General features: G+C 45.9%; 1 protein-coding gene across 5 annotated transcripts in view; it reads left to right on the forward strand.

The window, feature by feature from the left end:
* Tmtc1 (transmembrane O-mannosyltransferase targeting cadherins 1) overlaps positions 1-26,688 on the forward strand; it is a 250,868-nt gene that overhangs the window by 106,155 nt on the left and 118,025 nt on the right. For all 5 annotated transcript variants that reach the window (XR_007589317.1, XR_007589318.1, XM_050126490.1 and 2 more), the window contains exons 6-8: positions 10,689-10,770; positions 11,262-11,365; positions 22,976-23,165. Coding sequence is in view for 3 of the 5 variants with exons in the window: in XM_050126490.1 (XP_049982447.1) it covers positions 10,689-10,770; positions 11,262-11,365; positions 22,976-23,165 (376 nt within the window). In the remaining 2 variants the exon portion in view is untranslated. The remainder of the gene's footprint in view (positions 1-10,688; positions 10,771-11,261; positions 11,366-22,975; positions 23,166-26,688) is intronic.

The raw sequence follows: 26,688 nt of genomic DNA on the forward strand, positions 1-26,688 counted from the left end.
GGGGAATCTGTACCTCCCCAGTGTTTGCTAAACCCTTTTCCTTCTCTTCCCTCCTTTTCTTTTTGCTGCATAAACAAAAGTGATGGCTATAAAGAATGCTTTAGATTAGCTCATCGCATTAAGTGCAGAGATCTGTCAGGCAGCTGAAAAGCACAGATAAGATCTAGAATTAATGAGTTGAACCGATTAGTAGGTGACTCCCACCAGAGAAGCACTTGTTGTTGTTTTTTTTAAATTAAATACTTACAGGGAATAAGAAGAGAAGGGGGAGAGAAGGAGGGACAGACAAGGGGGGTGAGGAAGAGAAAAAGGAGTGAAGCTAGAGAGATGGCTCAGTGGTTAAGAGCACTGGCTGCTCTTCCAGAGGACCCAGGTTCAATTCCTAGCACCCACATGGCAGCTGACAACTGTCTGTAATTCCAGTTGTAGGGGACCTGACACCTTCACATCAATAAGTAAAGTGAATTTTTAATAAACAAAAAAGAAGGGAAAGAAAAGCAACTACTATGAATTATCAGAGAGTCCTGAACTAAACCAAATTAATTTCTTGTTTGAGTTTTTGGAAATTAGAATTTGGGCAGCTCCTTAGCACTTTACCTCACTGTGTGTGATGTCACCAGGGACAGCTTTCCCTCGTAAGTCTCCCAGTTCAGCACTGGAAGCCAAGTGCTAGGCAGATAGGACTGGTTGCTGTCCTTGAGGCAGACCAGCCCCACTATGGAAAGCCTCCTGTAAGTTGAAACTTTGCAGTAGATACTGTTCAGGAGACATTAGCTGAATGAAATTTAGATCAGGAGAATACATTTTGTTAATGTCAGACCTTGCAATCAGTGGTGTTTATAAAGGCAGGGTAGCAACTTAAATGCCACCATACAAAGCCCTAATCTGGCTGGGTGTGGTGGATCGTGCCTCTAATCTCAGTACCCAGAAGGCAGAAGCAGGTGAGCATGACTTCAAGGTCAGTCTGATCTGTACAGTGAGCTCCCTGACAGCAAGACCTATTTAAAGAGAGATCCTGTCCCAAAAAACAAAAGCAAAGGTAAAGAGAAAATATTGAGCTGAATTTGTCCGGGAAACACCTCTGATGGAGGAAGAAAACAATGCTATTTGTTGCTGGGTAACTTTACCCACGGCCCAGTGACGTGTGGGGCTAGGCCAGATAAAAGCTGTGACCAAGGTACGGAAGCGTTAGACTAAACAAGTCTCTGCAAAAGTCATTACCACAGCAGGAGTATTAACCAGTAAGAGATCAGGCCTCTGCTGTAGGTAGGAATTCCTTCTTCAAGGAGCAAGCTGCAGGCATGAGGCGTGGGGGCACGATGATGTTTAGGTCCACGGCCCCTTTTGCTCTTTTGAGCATTAGGAGAAGGTTCCCCTTCCTTAACAAAGGTTGACGGGCATCTGAGTACAAACTGATGAACAAGCTTGGACCACCTCAGTCGCCCCTCCTCAGCCAGCATCCTTGCATGTGTAGTCTGTTCAATGCATGGCCTGTATGTTCACACGATGAATTCACAAAACACCGTGAAAGTGAATCAAATCTTTAGCTTCTAGGAAAATACTTTATTTTGTTTCTCTCTCCTTCTATGAAGGCTGCAAATGACAGACCTCAACAGATAACAAACCCTTTCTGTATTTGCCCATTAAATTGGGGCTGGGGTGGGATGAAGCTGGCTAATTCCACACTGATGCCTTCTGTAAGTAGTGTGGGCTTCTCAAGACATCTGTGTTGCTACAGAACATGTAGATCACATGTAGCGAAGGTACATATTCCTTGGGGAAGCCCAGGCTGCCAAATATCCTGCTTGGCCTGCTGGTGAACTCAACACGTGAAGCCAGGGCATGCGAGAGGCTTTGAGTTTGCTGCCCAGCATTTCAGTTATTCTGAGGAGGGCTCAGAGGGGCTCTAACCAAAAGCTCACCTGTAAAACATGGCTTGGTAATGGTCGGTTGAGACTTTCTCCTTCCCTGCCTTAAATGTAAACAGACTGGGCTAGAGAAAGACAGACAAAGACAGCCTGACCTTCCTCTATACAGACACCACAAATGAACAAAACATCACAGGCCCTGATGGGAACAGTGACCTAGTCCACCGGCGGTGTGGTTAGGCAGCATCCAGTGTGCTTATTGTATAAACTCCTGGTAAGCCACAGGCATCAGGTACATGGGGAAGCAGAGGATGAGCTAATTCTTTAACCTGCCGCAGGTTCTGAATGGCACCATGCTCGGGTGAACCAGTCAAGGACTAGACAGGCCTAGGAGGCAAGGAACTTCAGACAAATTCACCTTGCCTCTAAGGAAGCTGGGCGGAATGGAGCCAGAATCGACACCCATCATGTGTAGTATGCCATTCCTATCTCTCTTTCAGGGCTTGAACCTCCATCCTGGCATGCCTTTATGGTGATTTTAGGCTCAGCTTGGAGACCCCTTCAGGACTGTACCAAGTGCTGTTGCCTTTTCAGCTAGCAGGGAGCTTGCTGTTGCTCATGCTCTGAAGCGTGATCCTAATTAACAACAAAAAACCAGGAGTCAAATATTGGGGGAAAACCTGGAAGATCAGAGAACCAGGAGCAGCCTCCAGATGCTTCCTCCCTGTCTCCTCCTTCCATCCAAAAGGGCTGAGGTCCTGTCTGCACCCTACCTGGTCACTTCCTGTCTCTGCTTGCCAAGTGCTGGGATTAAAGGTATGAGCCACCACTGCCTAGTTTCCATGGTTAACTGGGGGCTAGCTCCACCCTCTGATCTCCAGACAACCTTTGTCAGACCACAGAAAGTATCACACAACAGTCCTCAGCCCTGAACTGTGGCCCAGCGACTTCTCTTGGCCCCTCCCCGTCTATACTCATATCTTCAGTATCTCTCCATCCTCAGCCAAAGCATCACCTCTCAACTGTAACTCCTTTCCCTTTCCCAGATCACATCAACTCCTCTGATCTGTAGCTCTTCGTCTTACGCTGCCTTCCTGGGGCAGGGTGGAGAGCACACCGCGGCCCTTCAGGAGAGTGAGCTGGGGTGGCTGGGAGCCGAAACACAGATCCACATCCTGGTTCTGTTGGTGACTGGTTCACTTTTTAATGCCTCAGTTTCCCTAGTGCCACTTGATTCCTAATTACATGAATGAGGATAGAGTTGTCATGTCTGGAGCAGTTTCCAGTCCTGCTGTGTGCTCAGCAAACATTAGCTGATATTTAAATGTTAGATTATGCATTTATTCCTCTCATGTAATACTTGTAGGGCCTGGCTCTGTTCCTGGAGCTTTTCCTGTCAAACTGAATATCGTTATGTGAGTAACTTGTCATTTTTCTTAGCGATGAAGTTGTATTCGGTGTTCCCTTCGCTTCCTGAATTGATCAGGCGTCTCTTGGTACTCTGAGTGCGAATCTGTCTCAGCGTGTGTACCTGATACATTTGTAATCCAGAGGAATGTATCCCGACTCCAGGCATCACAGACGATGGAGGGGGTTCTGCTGACAGTGACTGGGAAGGGAGCAGAACGTGTGCCCAAAGGCACAGCTGGGTTTGTGTTCTGCCTCCCATCTCCTTCTTCCTGTCACACCTTAGGGCAAAAGACCAGGCCATTAATGCCACAATTTCCCCTCGTGCAAAAGGGAAATATTAATAGTGTCCTTCTTGTAGGGACATGATCAGGGTCACATATATTAGCTTAGGACGCACCGTAGGTTATAGCTCGATTAATAAAAACCCAGAGAGAGACATTGGGGTTCAACCTGAAGACCAGAAAAGTAAAATAGCCCCCAGCCACTGGCTCTTCCCTCTACCTCAGTCTGAAAATGGCGATCCTACCTCCAGGAATCCTCAGAATGAGACTGTGCTTGAGAGCTGTCTGCTTCTGTCTTCTATTCCTCTCTAGTACTGGGTTTAAAGGCGTGCGCCCCTACCACCTGGTTTCTATGACAAACTCATGTGGCTACTGGGACTAAAGGTGTGTGTCCCCACTGCCTGGTCTGTAAGGCTACCAGAGTAGCTGTTGTACTCTCTGATCTTCAGGCAAGCTTTACTTATTAAACTACACATGAAATACCACTACAGTGGGCAGTCACTAAATGGTAACCTAAAGTGCATTTTGCTCTTTTTCCCAGACAGTGCACCTATTGTACACCCCTTCTCACTTGCTTAATTGTATCCAGTCCAAGTTTCCTAGTGAGGTTCATGATGTGGGAGTGTCATATATCAATCTGTTGATTTCATTGGTTAAGTTATAATAAACCAGCTGCTTGGCCTCATGGCTTGGAACATAGATGGGAGGAGTAAACAGAATAGAATTCTGGGCGAAAGAGGAAGTGAGGTCAGACTCTGCTCTGCTTCCGGAGACAGAACCGACAGCTCTGCTGGAGCAGAGACGCCATGCTCAGCTCTCCCAGGCAGCTGTAACCCACAATGGACTTAGGCTAGAATCTTTCCGGTAAGCGCACCTTGGGGTGCTTACACACATCATTAGAAATGGGCTAGACCAGGTGCGAGAATTAGCCTGTAAGGGCTAGAGTTCATGGGCCAAGCAGTTCTTTAAATGAATACAGTTTGTGTGTTGTTATTTCGGGCATAAGCTAGCCAAGCGGCCGGGGTGTTGGGGACGCAGCCCCGCCGCCGCTCCTATTTCAACAGGTTCAGAAATATTAGAGCATTGTTGGATATCCTTGCCTGTTTGTTCTTGGTGCTAAGGTTTATCCGCAAGGTAGTACACATTCGCAAGTTTCTGTGATCTCATTGCACAGACGCCTTAACACAGCTGGTGTGCACAAGTGTTGTCGGGTGGAAATGAGGGGAACAGAGTTCAAGGCGAGAGAGAACAGTGCATGGTCAGAGAAGAAGTGTGATGCCAGCGAGAGGCATCGGACTGTCTACCCTGGCACTCCATTCTGGTCCGAGACCATTCGTGTGGTTTGCATCCATCATCTGAGTGGTGGTCTCTGTTCTGGCAACCTCAAGGATCTCTCAGGGGCCAACTAGGATGGGCAGCAACAAGCTCCTTGACACATAAGTGCTCCTCGACCAGTGCACATACATCATAGGCCTTTTCTCCAAAGACATTCAAAATTCCCTGTTTCATAGGAAAGTCTGTCAGACATGGTAGGCCTGTAGGCCAGAGCAGAATGCCCCAACCTTGCAGAGGAACTCTGGGTTACTGTCCAGGCAGCCTGAGGTCCTTGTCATTAGGTAACATTTTACCCTTCCGGCGTCTTTGATGGAGTTGAAAACTAGATAGTTATAGTTTTCTTTAGTTTTGATAAAAGATAAATTAGGCATAAGACTTTGGATTCGCAAAGATAAGATAAACAATAGAGTATTTTCTCTAATTTTGCCAAATACAAATAGACCAGAAATTGTAACTGTAATGCTTGCTTGATAACTGTTTGTTGTATATAATCTTACTACTTTAAAATTAAAACCTCCCTTTTAGTTAGACAAAAAGGGAGATTCTATGGGATAATCTTCTTGAATGCTGTAAAGATTGGTCACTCGTGTTAGTTTAATAAATCACTGATTGGCTGGTAGTTTTTTTTGTTTTACTTTGTTATTATAAAAAAAATTCATTAGAGCCAGGTGGTGGTGGCACACACCTTTAATCCCAGTACTCAGGAGCAGAGGCAGGTGGATCTCTGTGAGTTCGAGGCCAGCCTGGTGTACAGAGTGAGTTCCAGGACAGGCTTCAAAGCTACACAGAGAAACCTAATCTCGAAAAACCAAAGGACAATGACAACACCTTCATTAAACTGTTACCATGTCAGAACACAGTATTTGGAGTAAAGACATGTGTTTCCCGGCCAGGGCCACTCATAGTTGTCTCTCAGTAACCATCTCTTACTCACTTTGAGGTGAGCCCTGTCGTTTGTGTCTCTAAGACGCTCCTTACGGGATTAATGTGTCTATGTTCAGAGCTGAGTTCCTAACACTTAAGGAAGCACAGTTACAGATGGGGAAGAGGGCAGAGAAGTCAGACTTTGACCTGTTTAAGCTGCGCGTTGGGTGTCTGCAGGCCCAAGTGAAAGGCCCACGCTTTCCTGGCAAGAACAGCCCTTGTATCTGTCACAGCAGGGCTAATATGGGGAGGAGATGCGAGCTCTCAGTGCCGTGACTGACACCTGTCAAGTGCGCGTGTGGGACTGTGGCTGAAAGACAAGACTGTCGGCACCAAAACGGAATCTTACCACTCCTTGGAGAAAGAATTAAAAACCAGGCATGCTGCCGAAATTAACCGTGGAGGGGGTATAAAATGGATCCTCTGATTAAATTAATGGAGTCCAATTTCATTGACCTTTGACATGAAGGAGCATGACTTTCTGCAAATCAGTTCACATTTCTTGGCGCATACGTGTGTGCGTGTGTGTGTGCATGTGTGTATGTGCATATGTGTATGTGCACATGTGTGTGTGTGTGTGTATGTGTGTGTGGACAGATGTAGATATAATGTGTCTTCTTCAGCTGTCCTCTACCTTATTGTTTGAGTCAGGGTCTCTCACTGAACCTGGAGTCTGTTTGGATAGAATCCCTGGCTAACAAGCCCCAGAACCTTCCGTCTCTGACACCCCAGCGCTGGGATTACATACAAGCACAGCTGTTGATTACATTGTTAGAAATTGAGTTCGGGTCTTCATATTTGTACAGCCTGAGCCCTCTAAAACTGTAAAACTACCCAAGTGTTCTGTTCCCTTCTAGTTCCAGGCTTCTTATTCAGAACGGTTAAGAGCACAGAAAGCCGTGCTCCCCTGGGGTCTGCAGGCTCATTTCCACCATTCTGTGTGAGAAGGGGCAGAACTGAGAAACGCACCCCCGGATTCTCAGAACAGCTCCATCTTCCGTCAGAATCGTGGGACTGGCAAGGGCAGCACCCAAACCTGACACTCTGGGGAGAGCCTTTGTGTAGCATAAAGGAGGAACCTCTGGGGTCCAAGGCCGGGCACTAAGGAAGGACCTAACTTCCATTGGTATGCAGTTAGCTTATAACCATTTCTACTGTGAGCTGTATCTTTGCTATATTTTAGCAAAGTAAGAACATTCTCATGTCTTTCAAAGAGAAGTATTTTGGGATTTTTACTCCAAAAGATCTGAATTTAACTTCTTTCTCCCCTCAGAGCATATGGTTACCAATATCCTTTATTGTTTTAAATACAAAAAAGGAAATTAAGTTGGTGTGGTTGGTGTCCTAGGGGATTTCTGGTGGCTGTGTGCGGTTGGTGTGCTGCCAAGCAGTGACAGTTCGCGGCTGGTTTCGCCGTCTGTAGCTGACACTTAGGCAGGAATTATGTGGGGTACAGATCCCGAGAAGAGCCGGACAGTCCAGTCTAATGTCCTTCGCAGCCGTCAGGATCTGTGGAAAAGGAAACAATGCTACCCAGGCGGTGCCATCCTCCACCCTGCTGCCCACATCCCAAATCACACACTGTATGTGCCAGTCTGCTGCCCGAGAACAAGAAAAGCACAGGAGAAGAGGTTGAGAGGTGGAGAAGGAAGGACCCTTCAGATTCTGTTTAGTTGGCTGGGCTGTATTGGTCTTTTTGATGTGTATAAAAGAAAATCTGTTCAGATAGCACTTGTGAAGCCTGGAAGGAAGACTGCCTTCAGGGGGGAACTGGCCTGTTAGGATGTGTTCGGGACTACCGTGAAGGTATTCTGTAGTAAGAAAGAGCGTAGGGATTCTCAGTGAGGAGAAATGGATGGCCAAGAACAGGGTTGGCACTGAGGAGCCTGAGGTCTTGATGTAAGTCACGAACACAAAAGGATAGAAGCTTCAATCCGTGGATCTTATTCTAGTGCCTTCACAGGCGCTTGGGATTTGTTATCGTTGGTATTATTCCTTTAAAAACGGCGGCGGCGTGGGTGTGTGGACAAACACAGGATAGACGCAAAAGGAAGAGACGGACACGCGGCTCCCACGTGGGTGCGCTTTAATGGGGAGAGGGGAACACAGTAAGGGGTGGGACGTGCAGACACACAAGGGTAGGGGGGAAAGGGCCAAGAGGGGAGCCAAGAGGGGAGCCAAGAGAGGGGCCAAGAGAGGGGCCAAGAGAGCGAAGCCTCGTGGACCTTCGCTTTTAACGGGGGGCGCAAGGTTATCTGGGAGGAATGGCCTTCACCTGGGCGCGCGGGCGCCAAGGTGTTCGTACTCCAGGAGGAGTCTGGGAGCTGTAGTTTCCAAGGAATAACAGTTGGAACTTTCTGGAGCTTTGTAAGGAATGTGCAAATTCCATGGAGAACTTGTTAAATTTTAGTGTCCATAGCCAGGCTTGGTGGCCTACATCTATGCACTTGGGGTAATGGAGTCTGGGGTAAAAATGCCATGGGTTTGAAGCCAACCTGGGCTACCTACTGAGTACAAGCACAACAGACAATTTAGTGACACCCTGTCTCAAAAATAAAAAAAAAAAACACAAAAGAGTAAATATAAAGTGTTACTAGTAGCATGTTTTTCTTATGATTGAAATTAATAGCTGAACATATCAAAACCCTGTCTTAAAAAACAAAATTTTAAGAATTTGTTAACCTGTGAAATGAGCCACCTGTGTATTAGTGAACCCTGCGGCAGTGAATAATGGCTGAAAGCAGACAGAAAAATTGCCTTAAAGATAGGGAAGTTCCTGAGCGGACACAATTTGACTGCAACTGGATTGAAAAACAATAAAACTCCAAGAGAGAGGAAAAAAAGAAAAATTAATAGCTGAGAAATCAGATTTAAAATCAGCACCTCCAATGTTTTGGTCTTGTGGAATTATTCTAAATGGTAGATAAGCTGCCATATTTAAGTCAAAATGCGTGTCTGAGGTGTATTGTTAGTTGTTATTTTTACGAATGCTATTATTCTTGGTCATTGTTCAGGTCTGTTGCATTGGCTGTAAGAAATGAATCAAGGAGGAAAATCCCTCTCTCCAGCTCTGGGGTGGAGTGGAGGAGGAGATGGAGGGAGCAGAGCCAGGGCACACTCCCCACATATCTAGAGCGTCCCCAGACATGGCACTGTACCGTGTGTCTCACTTTGTCGTTTCCTGTGGACCCACAGCCTAAAATAGAAATCTTGACAACTTTTTTTTTCCACCAAGAATCACTGTACCAATTCAGGCTTGAGTGACCTTAGGATGTTACATTTTGAGAGTAAATTATCTGGTACCCTTTGCCCAACTTCTTGTGGAAATAGAATCTCACCAAGAATCTCTGAACTAGAAGACTTGTTATAAACACAGTTACTGAAATAGCCATCCTAGCAAACCGTCAGAAATGATACATGACAGCTCCGTCTAAGTGTAACCTCAAGAAAAACCCCAAACTGTGTGGCTTGTTCTGTAGAGAGGAAAGCCAATTGTAATTTTTCCAGTGCTAAGCAAGCCTCAGAGAGGAGCTTGAGAAATGAAGTCTCCAAGAGCAGCTACCTGGAAAGTTCAGACACATTCCTGCCCTTGCCCCCCTTAGCACCCTTTCCTGGCCCCTGTCTGCTTCCTTTACCTCGATGGCTGCTGAGAGAGATCCTGCATCCTTGGAGAAACAGAAGTGCCAAAGGCTGGTCTTGGCTTAATTTACCTAAAAATGACAACCACAAGAGGCTGCGCCCAGAGAGGATGTGTGTTTGAACAACTGCTGTGAGAATCATAGGCCCAGATGCCCAAACACAAAAGCTAAGGACTGCCTCAGTAAAACGTCCAGATACAAACACAGGCGTACACACATGCATGCATACACACACACACACACACACACACACACACACACACACACACACTGTACCATTCCAGACTCTCCAGGCTGTCCCTGGCCTGGCTTCATTGCTAAACTCTGCTGTGGTCTCAGCTCTAGAAGATGGGCCTATCGGGAACTTGTTAGCAGTAAACTTTCTTTGGTGGCTTTACCCTGCTCATTTTCTCTATCAAGCGCTTGAATAGCCAGTTCTGAGCTCATTTTCTCTAACCAACAAGCTTTTGGATAGCCAGTTCTGAGCAGGGATCACTTCCAGAGATTCTTATGAGCCAGAAAGAGGAGAAAGGGAGTATGAGGAAGAAACCTGCTTTTGAGTAAAGCTGTCACTTCCCTGCAGCTCAGAAACACTTGGTACTTAGACCACAGGCAGGGGCCACACATCTTCAGCCAGCAGACTCCAGGTGGACCAGTCTCTGCAGGATACTAGCTCAGGGTTTAACTGAAGAGGCCCTGGCTGGACCAAAGGTTCTCCCCAGTGAAGAGCCCTCATTCAAATGCAAATTTTAAGGGAGAAATCCTTTGAGGGAAGAAACAGATTAAAGGGAGTGAAAACTACATGAAAGGGGCTAGGGAAAATAAGGAGGAGGGAGATGCCAGAGGGATCCGCTTTGACTAAAGCGCGCAAGCCTGCATGGAGGATAATGTGGACCCTTTGTGTTCTCACAGGGGGCTTGTTAACCTTAGCTCCAGCCAGTCCTGTACACAAAGCCAAAGCTCCTGCTTTGAACCCGCGTGGGGGGGGCATGGCAGAGGCAGGGTCCCCCTTAATCTCTGGCCCCCCTGGAGCCGGCATTCCTGCACTATAATTTGTTTCCTGGGACAGAGGACAGTGAGCATGTGAGAAAATTCTTCGGTGTGTATGAGAGATCTTTGATCCACCCTTGAGACGCAGTGCGCGGGTGCCAGGCTCTTGGTGTCTTCACAGAGAGGAACACTGGGCTGTAGACGGTCGCTCTTAGACGTTCACCTCTCCTTTCCTGTTTCAGGTGTCTGACAGGAAGCAGCAACGGCAATTTCCTGCTTACACTGAGACCGTTTTTAAAGCGGGCCATTTTGGTCATCAGTTATGTAAGTATATAATGTATACTTGGAATACAGCTAGGAAAAGTGCTTTCACTTAGTCCCAACTCAGAGGCTCCAGATTGCTTAATAAACTCACTATCAACACGTCTCTCAAGGAATGTTTGTAGTTACTTTCGAGCAAAGGTGTGTGTGGAAGTATACATGGGAACCTGATGGCATAGCATGAACAACACAGGGTTTTAAAGTTCCTTTCAAAGTGTTTTCCAAGTGACCTGGATATATCTGTTGTTTACTGCTGGACACAGTATCCAGGCCCGGTATCCAGAGACATAGATACAGCTCCCTGCTGCTTGTCCAGGCCCAGTTGAATGGTTCCCGTGCCGTGATTTGGGGCCAGGGTTACCCAGGCAGGCTTACCTAACAGCTGTAAGAGGAGGGAACAACTGACTTCACTTCTCGATAGAGGATCAGAACGCTTGTACAAAGACGGAAGAGACGTGGGTGGATATTTCATCTGGTCTTCTCCTTCCTCCAAGGTGATGGTCATTTTGTATTTCCGCCTGTGGATAATGGGAGGAACTATGCCCCTCTTCTCGGAGCAGGACAACCCCGCTTCGTTTTCACCTCACCTCCTTACAAGGTCAGTGGATATCGCTTACGGAAACTTCATTTGGTACTTAGCAGTTTGGTTGGACATTTTTACTGCCCTAAATCATTTGTACAAAATAACTGGTCTCACTGCAATGAGTTCATGCATATTGGGCCCTGTCCAATAATATTAAATCACAGGCCAGCTATGCATTTCGAGGAAAATGATGACCATGAACTAGCCAGTGTGAGGATAGGAAGGGACGCACTCTTCACCTCTTTGGAATTCTTTTCACCCTGTGTGACCGTCAGGGCAGGGTTGTGGCCATGAGTCTCACTGACATGTATTTGTTTATTCGACAAGTATTTTATTAGCTGCCCATTGTCTGTAATATACATACCTGCTGGGTGACCTTTAACACAAGCATCGCAGAGCAGAGCCATAGACGTGGGAGTCACAGAATGACAAACGGACAGGAACAATATCTGCCATGGTGCTGATGGTGCCTCACACAACCTCAGAAGTCCTAGAGGTGCTGAGTTAGGAGGCGGTGCTGTGGAGGTTCCTGTGCACCGGGAAGACTGCTGTGTCGTACTGCTCAAGCTTTAAGATACCATCACATTGGCCAATTTTCATGGCTTGAGACCATACTCTCCATAGTGTTTTAAACATTAAGATGTCACGTTCAACTGTTTTCATAGTCATCTGTGCTATAAATATCTTATAATGTTATATCATTTTAATGATAAATCCGTGGTCGTAATCTTTACTATTTTGGTGTATATATTTTTGTAATGTATTATAAAACATGGTAATTTTTTTCAGATGGGTCTCACTGTATTAATTGACCTTGAGCTCTAGATCCCCCTGCCTCAACCTCCTAAGGGCTAGGATGACAGACAGGTGACACCAACTTGACTGAGGATACATCTTAGACTGAACATGGTGCATAACTGACTTATGTCGGGCTTATGTGTACTTCTCAGAGATATCAGGGTTTTGGCCTTAGTTTTATGTCAAGCAGCAATCTTTGTCCTATCTGTTTAGTGTACATGTTTTAATTAACATACTTCATTACTTGTTTTCTGCCTGTATGGTTTTTCTTTTGTTTTGTGAGATCTTCTTTTCAGTTTTGAATTTTTACTTGTGTATTTTATCTCTTGGTGCTGAGGATCAGCTTGGCACGAGTCATGGTTCTTCTGAAACACACAGCCTGCCCCTCTTTTCTCATGTAGACTTTTAATTTTAACATTCAAAAAAGGTATCTGCCCATCTGACTGGCATTTTTATAATAAATACTCTGTCAAAATTGCTTTCATTACTTTGACACCTGTTTCTGTTCATGGTCTTGAATACTGCTTCCTAAATCTCTGATGTTAGTTTGCCTCTTAAGCGGTATAAGAACTTTGTAATGTTCTTAGTATTGTAAATTTTCAAAATGCCGTCCAGTCTGTTGTAGGGAGGCCACTTGTTTCTTTTTTTAAAAAATATTTATTTACTTACTTACTTACTTGTTTGTTTGTTTGTTTATTTATTATGTATACAATATTCTGTCTGTGTGTATGCCTGCAGGCCAGAAGAGGGCACCAGACCCCATTACAGATGGTTGTGAGCCACCATGTGGTTGCTGGGAATTGAACTCAGGACCTTTGGTAGAGCAGGCAATGCTCTTAACCTCTGAGCCATCTCTCCAGCCCCAGGCCACTTGTTTCATTCCCAGCTGCTCAGCCCTGAAATAATCACACAGAAGCTGTATTAATTAAATCACTGCTTGGCCCATTAACTCGAGCTTTTTATTGGCTAACTCTTACGTATTAATTTAACCCATTTCTATTAATCTGTGTATCTCCACGAGGCTGTGACTTACTGACTTGTGACAGTTCTGGCATCTGTCTCTGGTGGGGCTACATGGCTTCTCTCTTACTCTGCCTCCTTTCTTCCAGCATTCTGTTTAGTTTTCCCCATCTACCTAAGTTCTGCCCTATCAACAGGCCAAGGCAGTTTCTTTGTTCACCAGTGATATTCACAGCATGCAGAGGGGAATCCCACATCACCAGTCTTCAGGTTGCCATCTCAAATTCAGCTCTCTGGTAATGTTGCCTGTCCTGATCCATCTCTCACTGGCATTCAGTCTCCGGGCTCTTTGTCTGGGTATTTCCAGATGTGACAGTTCATGGAGGAAGAGTTCTGGTCCGCAGCTTCTTCAACAGCTATTTTCCACCTCTGAGAGAAAACAGGGCATCAGGTCCTGTTTCTGCTTGGTGGATCCCACTGTCTTAGAATAATTATTGGCATGAAGAAACACCATGACCACAGCAGCTTTTATAAAGGAAAACATTTAACTGGGGCTTGCTTACAGGTTCAGAGGTTTAGTCTACTGTTGTTGTAGGAAGCATGGTGGGATGCAGGCAGACGTGGTGCTGGAGAAGTAGCTAAGAGTTCTACATCTGGATGGGCAGACAGCAGGAAGCAAGAGTGAGCCACTGGGCCCAGTCTGAGCTTCCGAAGCATCAAAGCCTACCTCCAGGGATACACATCCTCCAGCAAGGCCGCACCTCCTAATAGTGCCAAGCTCCCTGGTGACTAAGCATTCAAATCTAGGAGTCTGTGGAGGCCATTCTTATTCAAACCAACCGCCATACCCACCCTTCAGCTTTGGGATGATTTCTCTTCAGTTTTAGGGTGGTGATGTTTGTCTCTGGGGTATTTCCTACCAAGCTTTCTGTCTATGAACTGAGGCAACCACTCTCAGCTTCACAGTTAGATGTAGCCTACTCCAAGAGTTAAGCAAGAATAAAGAGATGAAACATATACTTCTTGCTATTGTTTTGTTTGTCTTTTCCTTAAATTCTTTAAGGGAATTTTTCATTTACGCTTTAAGGGCCTCTATCATTTTTATAAAGTTATTTTTACAGTCATTTTCTTGTGCCTCAGCTGTGTTGGAATGTTCAGGTCTTGATGCCGTATGACCGCTGGGTTCTGGTTGAGCTGTATTTCCTGTTCCGCTATTGTGTTCTTACACTGGCGTTTCGGCATCTGGATTTGGGGTGATTATTGGTCTAGGTGTTGCTTGCTGTATATGTCTTTGTTGGATGGGTATTTTGTTCCTTTGTTTTCTCTTTCCTCTCTATTCTTCTGGCCAAGGGTTCTGGTGACTGGCGAGTCTTAAGGTCCAGTAGGGTGTCTCCATTGTGGTTTGGGGGCCTTGGGTCCCTAGATCCAGCCTGGCCTCTGATAAAGCTGAAGTATTTGCCCAAAGATGTAGACCAGAATATGGAGCCCGGGGGAGGGGTGCTGTTCTTCTGACGGTGCGGACTGTATCTGGACCTCTGGTGTCTGCTGGAGTTTGAGGAAGGGCTGGCTCGGGGAGGGTAATAAGGTGGGGAGAGTATTGGGGATCAGAATCCAGGGGGTAGCAGCAGTTCAGCTGGTAAGAGGGTCACTTCATCTGCTCATGGACTGGTGAGGTCTGCACCAGAGCAAAACAAATATTCCTAAGGGATTTTCAAAGACTTTCAAAGAGCACCAAGCCAAGATGGAGAGATGACAGGCACTAATGTGAGTCGGAGAGCGGACATGCTGCTTCGGCTCGCCAGCCGAGGATGTCCTCACATCCTATGCCTCCAGGAAACCCCAGCACTTGCCTGGTTCAGGGTCCTTGATCTCTGACCATGGCCTTCCTAGCTATAGCATCCCAGCCACCAAACTGGTGAGGTTATGTTTCTCTTCTGGCTGGTAGCTAATGACAACATCTGTGGTAGAATCCCTGGCAAACTTAGGGCTTCGGTCAAATGTTGCCAGGTCTCGCCAGTTACAAAGCACAGATCAGCGAGGTCTGATAGTGCATCCCCCAGCAGCGTTTTCCATCTAACGCAGGAAAGACCAGCATATCTCAGTAACCGTACCTTTACCTCTTCTTCCTTCTTTCAGAGTTTTAAAGCAGGTCTCACTCTGTCGCCCAGGATAGATTCAAACCCATAGCAATCCTCCTGCCTCAGTCTCCCTTGTACTCTCACTGGCTTGTTTTGGACCAGTAGGCTAGGCCAGGTGGACTGGCAAGCAACCCCTAAGAGTTTACCCGTCTCTGCCTCTCTGGCACTAGGATTACAAGAATGTACCACAGCACCTGAACCCCACTACCTCCCAGTTTCTGGGGATCGGACACAGGTCCTCCTGCTTGCATGGCCAGTATTTTACTGGCTCGCTCTCTCCCCAGTAGCAATGACGTGGGGTTCTAAGGAATACATCATCCCCCCTGATGCCTATTTTTTCAAGGAACCACTCCTGATGACTTAAGAGTTCCTCGAGTTACTTTTCATGACTTGAGACCAAAAATCCTGACAGAAACAGCTTAAGGGAAGAAAGGGTTATCTCGGCTTACGCTTTCAGAGGAAGGCTTGGTGGGGTAGCTTAGTCTGCGGGTCTGGGAGCAAGTGGTAGCTGACTGTTCTAGGGATTCCACAACTTCCTAAAGTAGCAGTGGTGGCTGGGAACCAAGTGTGCAAACGTGAGCCTGCGACCTCACGTGACCTCGCCCTCCAGTAAGCTTGTCTCCAGTAGCTGCTCTAGAAAGCAGGGCTTACTTCCTTAGACATGGTTCTCCTGGCCTGGTTCAGTCTAAAGCCACTTCCTGTACCAGATTTATAAACTTTCTATGACTTTCACAATTATCTTTGCTTCCATCTCAGAAGTATTTTCTCTCTTAAGGCAGGTATAAAAGCTCCTCCCTCTTGAGAGGAGACTGTCCAGTTTCTTTCCACTGTGTTGACTGTAGCTACTTACTGCATGTTGTCTTTGAAAAATCCCCGTGGCTCTGTCGACGATGTGTGTCCCGTGGATTCAGGTGATCCCTACTTAACTGAGACAAAAAGACTCCATGGTGATGAGGAAACTAAAAGGAAACTTGTCTAAGGTATAAGAACATGATAGAAGTAGCCAGGGAGACACTGGCACTGACCCAGGCCCTGGTTCATGGCGCCTTACGTCATTGCCACTGACTATCCTACAGCTGTCATCTTAGACCCTAATGTAGGGAAACCTGATGGGTGTGGTTTCCTTCTCCTTGTGTAGGATTCTAATTTGCTTCTCTGTTCTTGGAATAAAACACCTTTACCAAAAGCAACCTTGGAGGGATGATCTACTTCATCTTATAGTTTACAGTCCATCACTGAGGGAAGCCAAGGCAGGAACTCAAGGTAGGAAGTAGAAGCATGCATCTTAGAGACATGCTGCCGAGTGGCTCACTTCCCCTGACTTGCTCACCCTACTTTCTTGCGTAACCCAGACCGGCTTTTCCAGGGACGGGGTGTGTACAGTGGACTGTAGGCGTTCCCCTACATCAATCAAGAAAATGCCCCACAGACATGCTCATGTATCAGCTCAGTGCAGGCAATTCCTCGGATCATTCATTTGCTCAGTCTTCAGTGAGACGATCCTCACCGTGGTCGTGTGGTCTGCCACCTGTGTTCCAGATGCCAGCTTCTCTCTGTGTGTCTCTCTCCACAGAAGCCCAGCCTCCTCTGTGCGTCGTCTGTATTTACCCTTCCCAGTCCTGCAATACCCTCCCCTCCACTCTCCCACCTCTCCTTCTTCTGTGGGACCTTTCTTGAGGCTTCCTGATCAGATACACTTTATTGTGGACTGTTTGCCCATTTCTACTTGCTGTACAGATGGGAATTGTTTTGCTTTTGCTATTTATTTATTTATTTATTTATTTATTTATTTATTTATTTATTTTGAGGTGGGGGGGGATCTCACTATGTAGCCCTGACTGGCCTGGAACTTGTTATGCAGACCAGTCTAGCTTCAAACTCATAGAGCTCTGCCTGTCTCTGCCTTCTAGTGCTGGGACTGAAGGCATCCATCATGTTCCGTTCTAAGATGGGAATTCTTAAGGACTGAGACCCAGTCTTAAGTTCCTTGAAATCACTTAAATGCACACCTACAGAAAAGCCCATCACCGTGGAATTGCAAAAGCATCTTCGGTTTCCTCTTTGAGGCTTAAGGAGATTTGCAGATGTTGCTCCTGGTGCTAGGGTCTCCTGCTTCCCTGGATGGACCCTTGTTCTTCCATCAGGAAAAGATGATCAGGGAAGCCTTGACATTCCTGTCTCCTGTCTATGTTGATCACTTGAGTAGGACAAGAACCTTTTATGCTAATATCTTCACAGACTCTCTTAAAAGGCATTTGTTCCTGAACTTAACCAAAATCTTGGGACAAAGGAAGAGATCCATATTGTAGACACACAGCACAAATGGCTTAGGTTGCCATCCTACACAGAATCTTTTAGCAGCTTTTTCCTGAGGAACTTTAATTGGCTTTATTTTTTGTTCTTTTCTTTTTTGGGGGCTGGAGGGGAGAGATAAAGGATCCCACTGTGTATCTTTGACTGGCCTGCAACTCACAGTAATTCACCTACCTCAGCCTCAAGAGTGCTGGGAGTTGAGGCCCCCAAGCCCTAGCCATGCCCTGGCTTTTTTATTTACTTATTTACTGACTCTGGCCTTGGTTCTTTGCATATCTCCCCGTTCTGTTCCTCTTCCTAACACATTTTAGATAGTTTATTATATAGCCCCCAGATGTGCATATGTAAGCAATTCTCTCCAAATCTGGCTGCCTTTCACCAAGGTGAGCCTGGGCTGTGCTGACCTGAGAGCAAACCTGCAATCCTGAGACTCCCCAAGAACTGTGATTTTGCGCTCCATGGGGAGGCTGTGTGGGTCCTGCTGCCTTTGCAGTGCTGGCTCTGGGCTGTGAGCGGCTTGGGTTTGTAGCTGTGCCAAGTGGAACAGCTCTGTCAGGTGGCAGAGGAAGAGGAAGCGGGTTGGGCTCACACCTCTGGTGTGGAAGCTCTGAGTGGAGATAAGGTGATAAGCTCCCTTGCCGGAGGATATTACCCAGTTCGCCTCTGTGGGCTCAGGTTGTGTTGTTGATAACCACCAGAATCCAATCTCTCTCCCTCTCCTGGTCCCTTGCTAAGGCGGTGCTGTTTGGAAATGTGTCGTGGATAGACTATCAATGCATGCATCATTATTTCTGTCTTTCACCCCCACACGTTTGTGATACCTGCCACCCCAGTAGCTGGCGGTTCTGTAACAGCGTCCAGTATTCATTGCGCCACACTGCTCCTGTCAGCTTCCAGAGACTGTACCCTCTGCTCACACCGGAAGTTGTTTACCCTACCCAGCCGCAGGAGGGCTGGAAAGGAAAAACAGTGTTTCCAGTGTGCCTTGCAAAAATGCCTATCAGATATGAATACCTATCAGACATGCCTGGTAGGGCCCATGATGCTGTTTGTTTTAAAATGATGATGGGTAACGCCGTTAAAAGAATTGTTTTATTCCGGTTGAGGTCTACCTTTCTTAGAAACAAATTCTTCCCTGACATTTTAGTTAGTAAATATCCTCAGTTGCATGAACCACGAGAACAGAACCCTTCAGCCTGCTAGGATCCTCACAGACCCTCATCCATTTTGTTAGCCCACGGTATACGTTATTGAGTCTAGGTCTCAGCTGACCCCCGGCTCAGACACACGCTCCTTCCTTAATTTGGTATTAAAATACCATCATTCAACCGCACAATCCATGGTCGTCTTCTTGCCACCAGTGTATTGTTAACACCCTGGTGGAGAGTCAGGGCCAGAGCTAATCATCTCCAGCAGCTAAGGCACACACAGGGAATGAATTAATATTGACTGAGTTCAAGAGAAGAGTTCTTGTCAATCGAGAAAGACAATGTAGCAGAGGCTTTCTTAGGTTGTTCCTGCAGTAGGTTCTAGAGATGACATTGAGCAGGTTGTGTCTGCATAGCCTTGTCCTTTCTGGGCACAGTGTCCTGGGGAAATCTGCTGAAGCAAGATTGGAGCTCTTAGGAACTGAAAGGTTAGCAGTAAGCAGTTGCTGCAGAGGGGCAGAAAAGATCACCCAAACCCACAACCCTAAACCCCAAACCTTGTGGGTCCAGGTAAGCCCAACAGGGCCAAATGCCCAATGATTAGGTGTTATTACTATCTAATGTTAACAGTTCATGGTGGTACTGTCCTTAACAGTCACGACAAAGCCAACCCCAACTGGGGTTCAGTGCATCAGTTGGAAGGAGGTTGTTTAACAGGGAGAATGGATGAAGTTCTGTAGGTGACGAGGAGGATGGTTCCAGAAGCAACGTTCTGTATGTAAAACAGGCAAGACCTGATGTTTGTGGTTTCGTTTTGTCCCTATGTCCCAGCCTCTGTCTAGACAAGGAGAGTGTTGGGTTCATCCTCTGTCCTAACCAGACATGTTCACTCAGAGGCAAAGGCACAATTCTTGTGGGATTCTGTTTTTAAATCACAAATTTTTTTTCCTCACAAAAATGAGCAGTTAGGTCCCCAGAACCACACAGTTTCAGTAGGGGGCAGTTTGGCAGGGGCTCTTCCCCTAAGAAGCTTGTCCTTTTTGTATATTTCTGTGATATCATCTTTCTGTCATTTTGTAGTTTTGACATGACCTCTCTCTCACTCCTAGCCCTGGCTGGCCTGGTGTTCACAGTGGGCTAGGTTCTGTTATACCAATCAGTGGTCAGGACAATCCCTCATTGTTCTGCCCACAGACCAACCTGATCTAGGCAATCCCTCAGTTTAGGTTTCTCCTTGTCAGGTGACTCTAGACTGCATCAAGTTGGTTGACAGTAGTGCAGGCTGGTGTTAAAGTCGCAGTGATCCTCCTGCCTCAGTTTCCCAAGTTCTGGGATTATAGACAAGCGCCACCACTTCTGGCTATGAAACTCTCCTTCAGTTGTTCCTGGGTTCTTAATAAAAATGAATCATTAAATTGTTTACATTGAATTTCCAGTTCTCTGGGTTGCACATTCTGTTTGGTTGGCAAGATATTTTTGTGGATTCCTCCATTAATGGGATTTATAGTAGAAACTTGGTAAATAATTCATTTTGGTTTTGCTCTTGCTTTTAAAAAAAAATGGGAACCCAGCAGAGCAGACATGGTGCACAGGCTATTTCATTTTGGAATTTTAGCAGTTTGAATGTAATTCATAGAGAAGGAGTTAAAAAGAAATCTTGTAATTGTTGATCACAGTTAGCTCAAATAGCCCTCCCTAAAAGATAATAAGCTTTTGGAGTGATTCCAAATGGCTTCTTTGTTGCTTGTATTTGCAAAACATTTTTCTGCTGCTATGTCCGTATCTTGGAAAACGCTTTAAGAGTTTGCTAGCTACAAGATCAGAATCCATACAAATTGGAAATCAGTGGCTTTTTCTCATCTGTGATTTACTCTGTTCCCATTAAGACTATAACTTTAAAAAAATATGAATCTTAGTTTTCTTTTTTAGTTGGCACAACATTGCAGTTCTAGAAAACAAGCAAGGGAAGGGAACTTGCGGGGCAAAGCAAACATATGGACTTCAAACAAGAAACCCTACATAGAGTTAGCAAATAGCCTAGGGGCCAAATGTAGCTAGAATAAGATACCTATCATCTCCCCTCCGGTTAAGGTTTTCATTGTGAAAGATATCCAACACACAAAAGGAGAGACAGTGGCCTGTGAACACCCACACTGTTGTCAGTGTGGGCACTCCCAACCCTCAACCATCTGGCCCATTCTCTCTTCCCTTCTGTGCCTGGTCAGTTATACTGAAGCAAATCCGAAATTGTGGCTTTGATAAGCTCAACTGGTTTATTTCACATGGTGTCCTTCCATCTTGTAACACTGTCATTTTAAAACTTAACGATGAGGTTCTGTATCCAGCTCTGTCACCCATTAATATCATAGTTTTTACTTAGTCTGGTACTACAGCCCATAGAATGGTGCTCCCCAAATTCAAGATGAGTCTTGCTGCCTCATTTAAAATCCTGTGGAGGTGTCCTTCAGACACACCAACCAGCACGACTCCTCTGGGATTAGAAATCATATCAAGTCACAGAGGATGACTCAGATATTCTAGTCTGACCTCTGTGCCCTCCCAAGAGGCCCTCCTGTGGGAGAGCTCTTCTTTGAGCTCACTTTTCCCATCTTTCAGAAGGTATTGTTTGCATGGTTGTATTGTACAGTCCTTGGAGACAAGGTGTGACCTGTTTCTATTTAATTCCATATGGGTGTCATAAACAAACCAGGTTGCCCATCACTTAAGTGGTAAAAGCAGGTCTTATTTAGTAACTGTTGACAATAAAGGCAAGCTCTGAGTCCATTCTGATTTGTGTGAAGGTATCACCTTTATCTGTTCGCTGGAAGTTACTAAGTTAGAGCCTGCCCGCCCTCCCTCCTCCACACACACCCACTACACTGGAGACAGATGTCTTGGCCTTCCTTGTTGGTTGAAGTTTAAAGCATGGCTCTTAGGTCCTGGAGAATGATAATTCTGGGTGTGTTTGCTTCTTTGTTTGTTTAATAAAGCATTTGTGTATGTGTGTGTGCGCATGTGTGCGTGCATGCGTATGTGTGTGCACGTGTGTGTTTGTGTGTGTGTGCATATGTGCATGTGTGTGTGCGTGCCTGTGGATATAGGAATAAATGTGTTTGGAGGCCACAGGACACCTTCTACATAAGAAACATTGTCCACCTCCATTGAGATGGGGTCTCTCACTGGCCTAGAACTCGCTAAGTAGGTTTTGCTAGCTGCCCACAGAACTCTGGGGATTTTCCTGTTTCCACCTGGCCAGCATTGGTGTTACAGGAGCTTGTTACCATGCCTGGCTTTTTAAAGTAAATTCGGGGGATCCAGTTTGGGTCTTCATGCTTGTGTGCCAAGGACTCTGCCTGCTAAGCTGTTTTTTTTTTTTCTCCAATTTTAAGGTACACTCAAACACAATCCTAAACCCCTTTATAAACAGTCAACAGGGATGCTTAGAGAGGCTGTCAGGTGTTGACTAGAACAAAGAACAAATTCTCTCCTCAGCCAACCAGTTACTCAGGCAAGCATTTTAATGGAGATTGGGGTGTTCAGATCCTCTCAGCATGGGGCTTTTTGTAACTAGAAGCCCTGTGGCAGCTGCTAACCTCCTAGTGCAAAGGTTTGGAGTCCTGAGAGCCCCGAAGTTTTCTAGAACCTTGGATGCTGCCTAATGACTGTGCAGGCTCAGTGGATTTGGGTGAACTCACCTTCCTCTAACCCCGAAGAAGACACCTTAGAGCCTTGTCCTAGGCAGGAAGTGGGGATAAGAACCCACCCACTGTCTTCCTGCTCCCATGTCCCCTATCCTACCAACTGTGAATAAGAGATTTAATCACCCTACCACAAATACTTTACTTTCTAAAACAGTGTGACCTGGATCAATCTGCTATCAAGATGTATTGTAAGATTCTGGACAATAACTAGATGAGACGTTCTAAGAGGCAGGGTTTCCCACAAAGCAAGCGTGTGTTTGCCACTTGCCTTCATCAGGGTTTCCTTCATGGCATTTACCCTATGTTTTATGCATTTACTTGTGTGATAAATTTAATTAACTTCCAGAGGAACTATGCCTTATTTGCTTTCTGTTGAAGTCAGCACCCAACGCGGTGGGTAGAAACTGTGAGGTAAGTTCCCAGGTGATTAATGTAACAGTTTGGTGTCTTTCCCTGTCTTCCTCTACCACAAACAATGACAGAGCAGACATGCTATTTCCTAGGACTGTGGTGAGCAGGTGTTTGCAAGATGTGGGACGTTGTATTTCACAACTGTTCTCTTCATAGGTTCCTTACCTATTCCTACCTCCTGGCCTTCAATGTGTGGCTTCTGCTGGCACCCATCACCTTGTGCTATGACTGGCAAGTGGGCAGTATTCCTCTGGTGGAGACCGTATGGGACGTGAGGAACCTTGCTACCATCCTGCTGGCAGTGGTGATGGCCTTACTGAGCCTGCACTGCATGGCGGCCTTCAAGGTAATCTCATGCTGAAAACAGACCATCTCAGTCATGGCCACTCCTTCCTGTAGTGGGGGTCTGGGTCAAAATCACATGTTACTTGCTCACAGAACTTTGTCAATTAAGTTTTCCCAATAGGTAATACATATTAAAAAGTCTTTAGCAGGGTTAATAGACCATGCCTGTCTTAATTTTATCATATGTTTATTTAAAGGATTTGTTTTTATTTATGTGTATATATATGTGTCTATGTGGGCATGCCACGTGTGTCTATGTATGTCGTGTGTATATGTATGTGTCTCTACGTGGGTATGCCACATGTGTATAGATGCCTGTGGTGGCCAGAAAAAGGTGTCAGATCCCCCGGAGCTGGAGTTACAGGCAGTTGTGAGCTAGCTGACAGGGTGCTGGGAACCAACAGAATAACATTTTTTCTTAGCCACTGAGCCATATTTCCAGCTCTGTATAATTTCTTTGATTATGTCTAGATACTTTGTAAAAATAAAATTTTCCTCCTGGTATGGTTGGCTAATATTTGAAGGAATTTATTTGATATAATGTCATAATAAATGAAATCTTAATAAATAATATACTTACAAATGTTTAAGGTATGATCAGACTCCATATCCACTTCATTATATTAAATTTGATGGTTTCTTCTCCAGTCAGAAAAAAATACAAAACTAAACGAAATTATTGAGCTCAATCATTTAAAGGATAGAAAAGGTAGAAGAAACTAGAAAATATTGATTGATGGGAAATTGCCACTACCTTGACGAAATACTTCTCACCTGGGTTATTCTCATCCTCCCAGACTTGGTGATAAAAATTCACAAGGCTCCTGGCTGGAAGTAGCTGATTGAATTGTGGAGAAAAGCAGTAACAGCTATAATTTTTGTTTGTTCAGTGTTTTGAGACCGAGACTCCCATAGTTCAGGCTGACCTTGAACTCCATTTGTGTCTGCAGATGACCTTGAGCTCTTGATCCCCCCCCACCCCCTCCTAAATCCTAAATCCTGGGATTACAGGCAAGTGTTACAGGCCTGGCCGGCAGTTAGGATTTAAGGAGGAAGTTGTGTAAGTGAGGAAGCTGCAGATTGCTGCCCCAAAGCCTCTCCCCGTCTTATGATGACAGCTAGGCCATTATATGTGGATGTGAAACTCTGTGGAGCACGAGACTTGTTTGGGGCAAGTCTGAAAGTATTCTTTCCACGCACGCAGGTTCAGCAGCGGAGGGCAGACATTCACTAGTGGGAGTTATCTCTATATAATTTTGTTCAAATCATTGGCTGCCACAAAACCAGCCAGGCACAGCAGAGATACCCAGAGATCCACACAGAAACCAAAACCAAAACAAAGAAACAAAAGCAACAATTTTAAAATTCTGACCAAAACTCTCAGTATTCTCGGGAAATACAGGACTGGGAGATGACTCAGGTGTCACGGTGCCTTCAGTGAAAATGTGAGTACAGAGCTTGGATTCCAGGGTGGATGTGGCATGCGTCTGTTGTATTGGCACCAGGGAAGTGGAGACAGGAGCATTCCTGGGTTTGCTGGCCAGACATTCCAGCCAGTCAGCCAGTGACATATGCTTCCCCTCTCTTCGGCATATTGTGGATTCACGGAATAGCTTCATTGTTAACTTCCTGCAGACCGTCCCTTCCCGTGCACTGGCTGCCCTGTCTTATGTTCCCAGCAGAGGTTCTGTAGAGCTGATGCTGTCTCCTGCTTCAGTGTTGGGTCTCCCTCGTTCTCCTCTTTCTCCTCCTCCTCCTCCCCCTCCTCCTCCTCCCTCTCCTCCTCCTCCCTTTCCCCCCTCCTCCCTTTCCCCCCCTCCTCCTCCTCTTCCTCCTCCTCCTCACTGCTGCTTTCCCTCCTCGTCTTTTCTCCTCTCCCCATCTTCCCTTTCCTCCTCCTCTTCCTTCTCCTCTGTACTTGTATTCTCCAGGGAGACATTCAAGCTTCTGTGACAGAATGTGGAGAACAGTCTAGAATTTTTCATCGTTGGCTCAAGTTCTTTCTAACAACAAAATTTAAAGTAAAATCATTTTTTAATAATAAAATGTAAAGTTATTAGTTTGCTCTCACACAGTGAGTTGGTTTCGCTGAAGGTATGTCTGTACTGCAGAGAGGAAGACTAGGCCATCCATGAAAGAATTTACCCCAGGAGACTTGTGGGATAAACATGCCCTGGGGCTTGTCTTTATGACTTGTACAAACTTTACAACCTTAGGAAAGCACCCCGTGTTTAGGGAGCTTCTTCCCACTGGGTCTCCTCTTAATAACTTCCTTCCTATGACCACTCCCCTAAAATAGTCCTGTGAGTGATGGGAAATGCTGCCCAGTGGTTTTCAGGAGTAATGAGTTTGATTTTAAGGACTGTAGCCTTGCAGAATCGCTATAGAATAAAAATTGGGTAAAAAGAGGGCAAGGAAAGGTGGTCACCTGACTTGGCTGATGGCCCACAGTGACAAAGATGGGTCATGAAGTAGAGGTCCCACCTTCTGCTCCTCCTCTGAGCATGGGCCTCTGAAGGTTTTATTTTTCTTTTCTGTCAGAGGTCAGAGGTTTGTGCCTGTCTGTGTTTCTACCCCAGTCTCGGGATGGTTTCCTGAAGATGAGGACAAGTCACTGACTGCAGCTCTGAGACCTGGGAAGCAAGCCTCGTCCTCGGGCGCATAGGGAGGGGATGCTGGAGCTGGAGCATTGCAACAGTAGGGGCTTGAGGGGGCCTCCGGTGGGAAGGAAGCCACTGCACCCCCTCCCCTGAAGAGGCAGCTGCCTTTAGTATCAGTTCCCAGCCTTGCTTTGCTTCTCGCTAGTCCTCATCACAATCCTCATCTCTCTACTCCTCCAAGAGTAGGCACCGGGGGTGCGGAGAGTCCCCCCTCACGTCTCTAAGTAGGGTCCCATATTCTCAAGGAGGCAGGACTGGAGGAAGAGCAACCGTTGGAAAGGGTTATCTGTGCCTTGACATCCCCAGCCTCATTGAGAATAGGAATCAGAGCAGTCAAGTGGACACCCCCACCCCCACAGACAGACAGACAGACAGACAGACCAAAGAAGGCACACCTTGCTGTTGCTTTTTCCTGTTTTAAAGAACAAGACATCTGAAGCTTTGCCACCCATGTGATCTGCCACAGCTCTATCCTTGAAACAGAAATTAGCCAACCCCGCGGCACAAAATTATTCTATTGTAGAGTCATACAGTCGAACTAGACATGACTCCAGATTACTAGGAATTATTTTGCGTTCTGCTCATTCAGATAATAGGCTATCATATTATTATGACACGTGGATCACCGGGTTATAAAATGCCCCTTACAAACCTGATGAGATAAACATTGTGTTTCAATACAGTGGATATTAAAATAGCAGTGAGCCTGGAGGATGAAGACGGCATTTAATAGCTAGCGGCCTGCGCCCACGCTGCCTTTCCCTTCCCTTCTGCTGGCGTGTCTCCATTCCGTTCCCATTCTCCACGCACCGCACTTCCCCACTCACTTTTCCTCAGCTCACAGACATTCTTCTCACGGGATGA

Source organism: Alexandromys fortis, unplaced genomic scaffold, assembly GCF_014885135.2.
Source record: "Alexandromys fortis isolate MF-2015 unplaced genomic scaffold, M_Fortis_MF-2015_v1.1 scaffold_260, whole genome shotgun sequence".
NCBI classification, from domain to species: domain Eukaryota; kingdom Metazoa; phylum Chordata; class Mammalia; order Rodentia; family Cricetidae; genus Alexandromys; species Alexandromys fortis.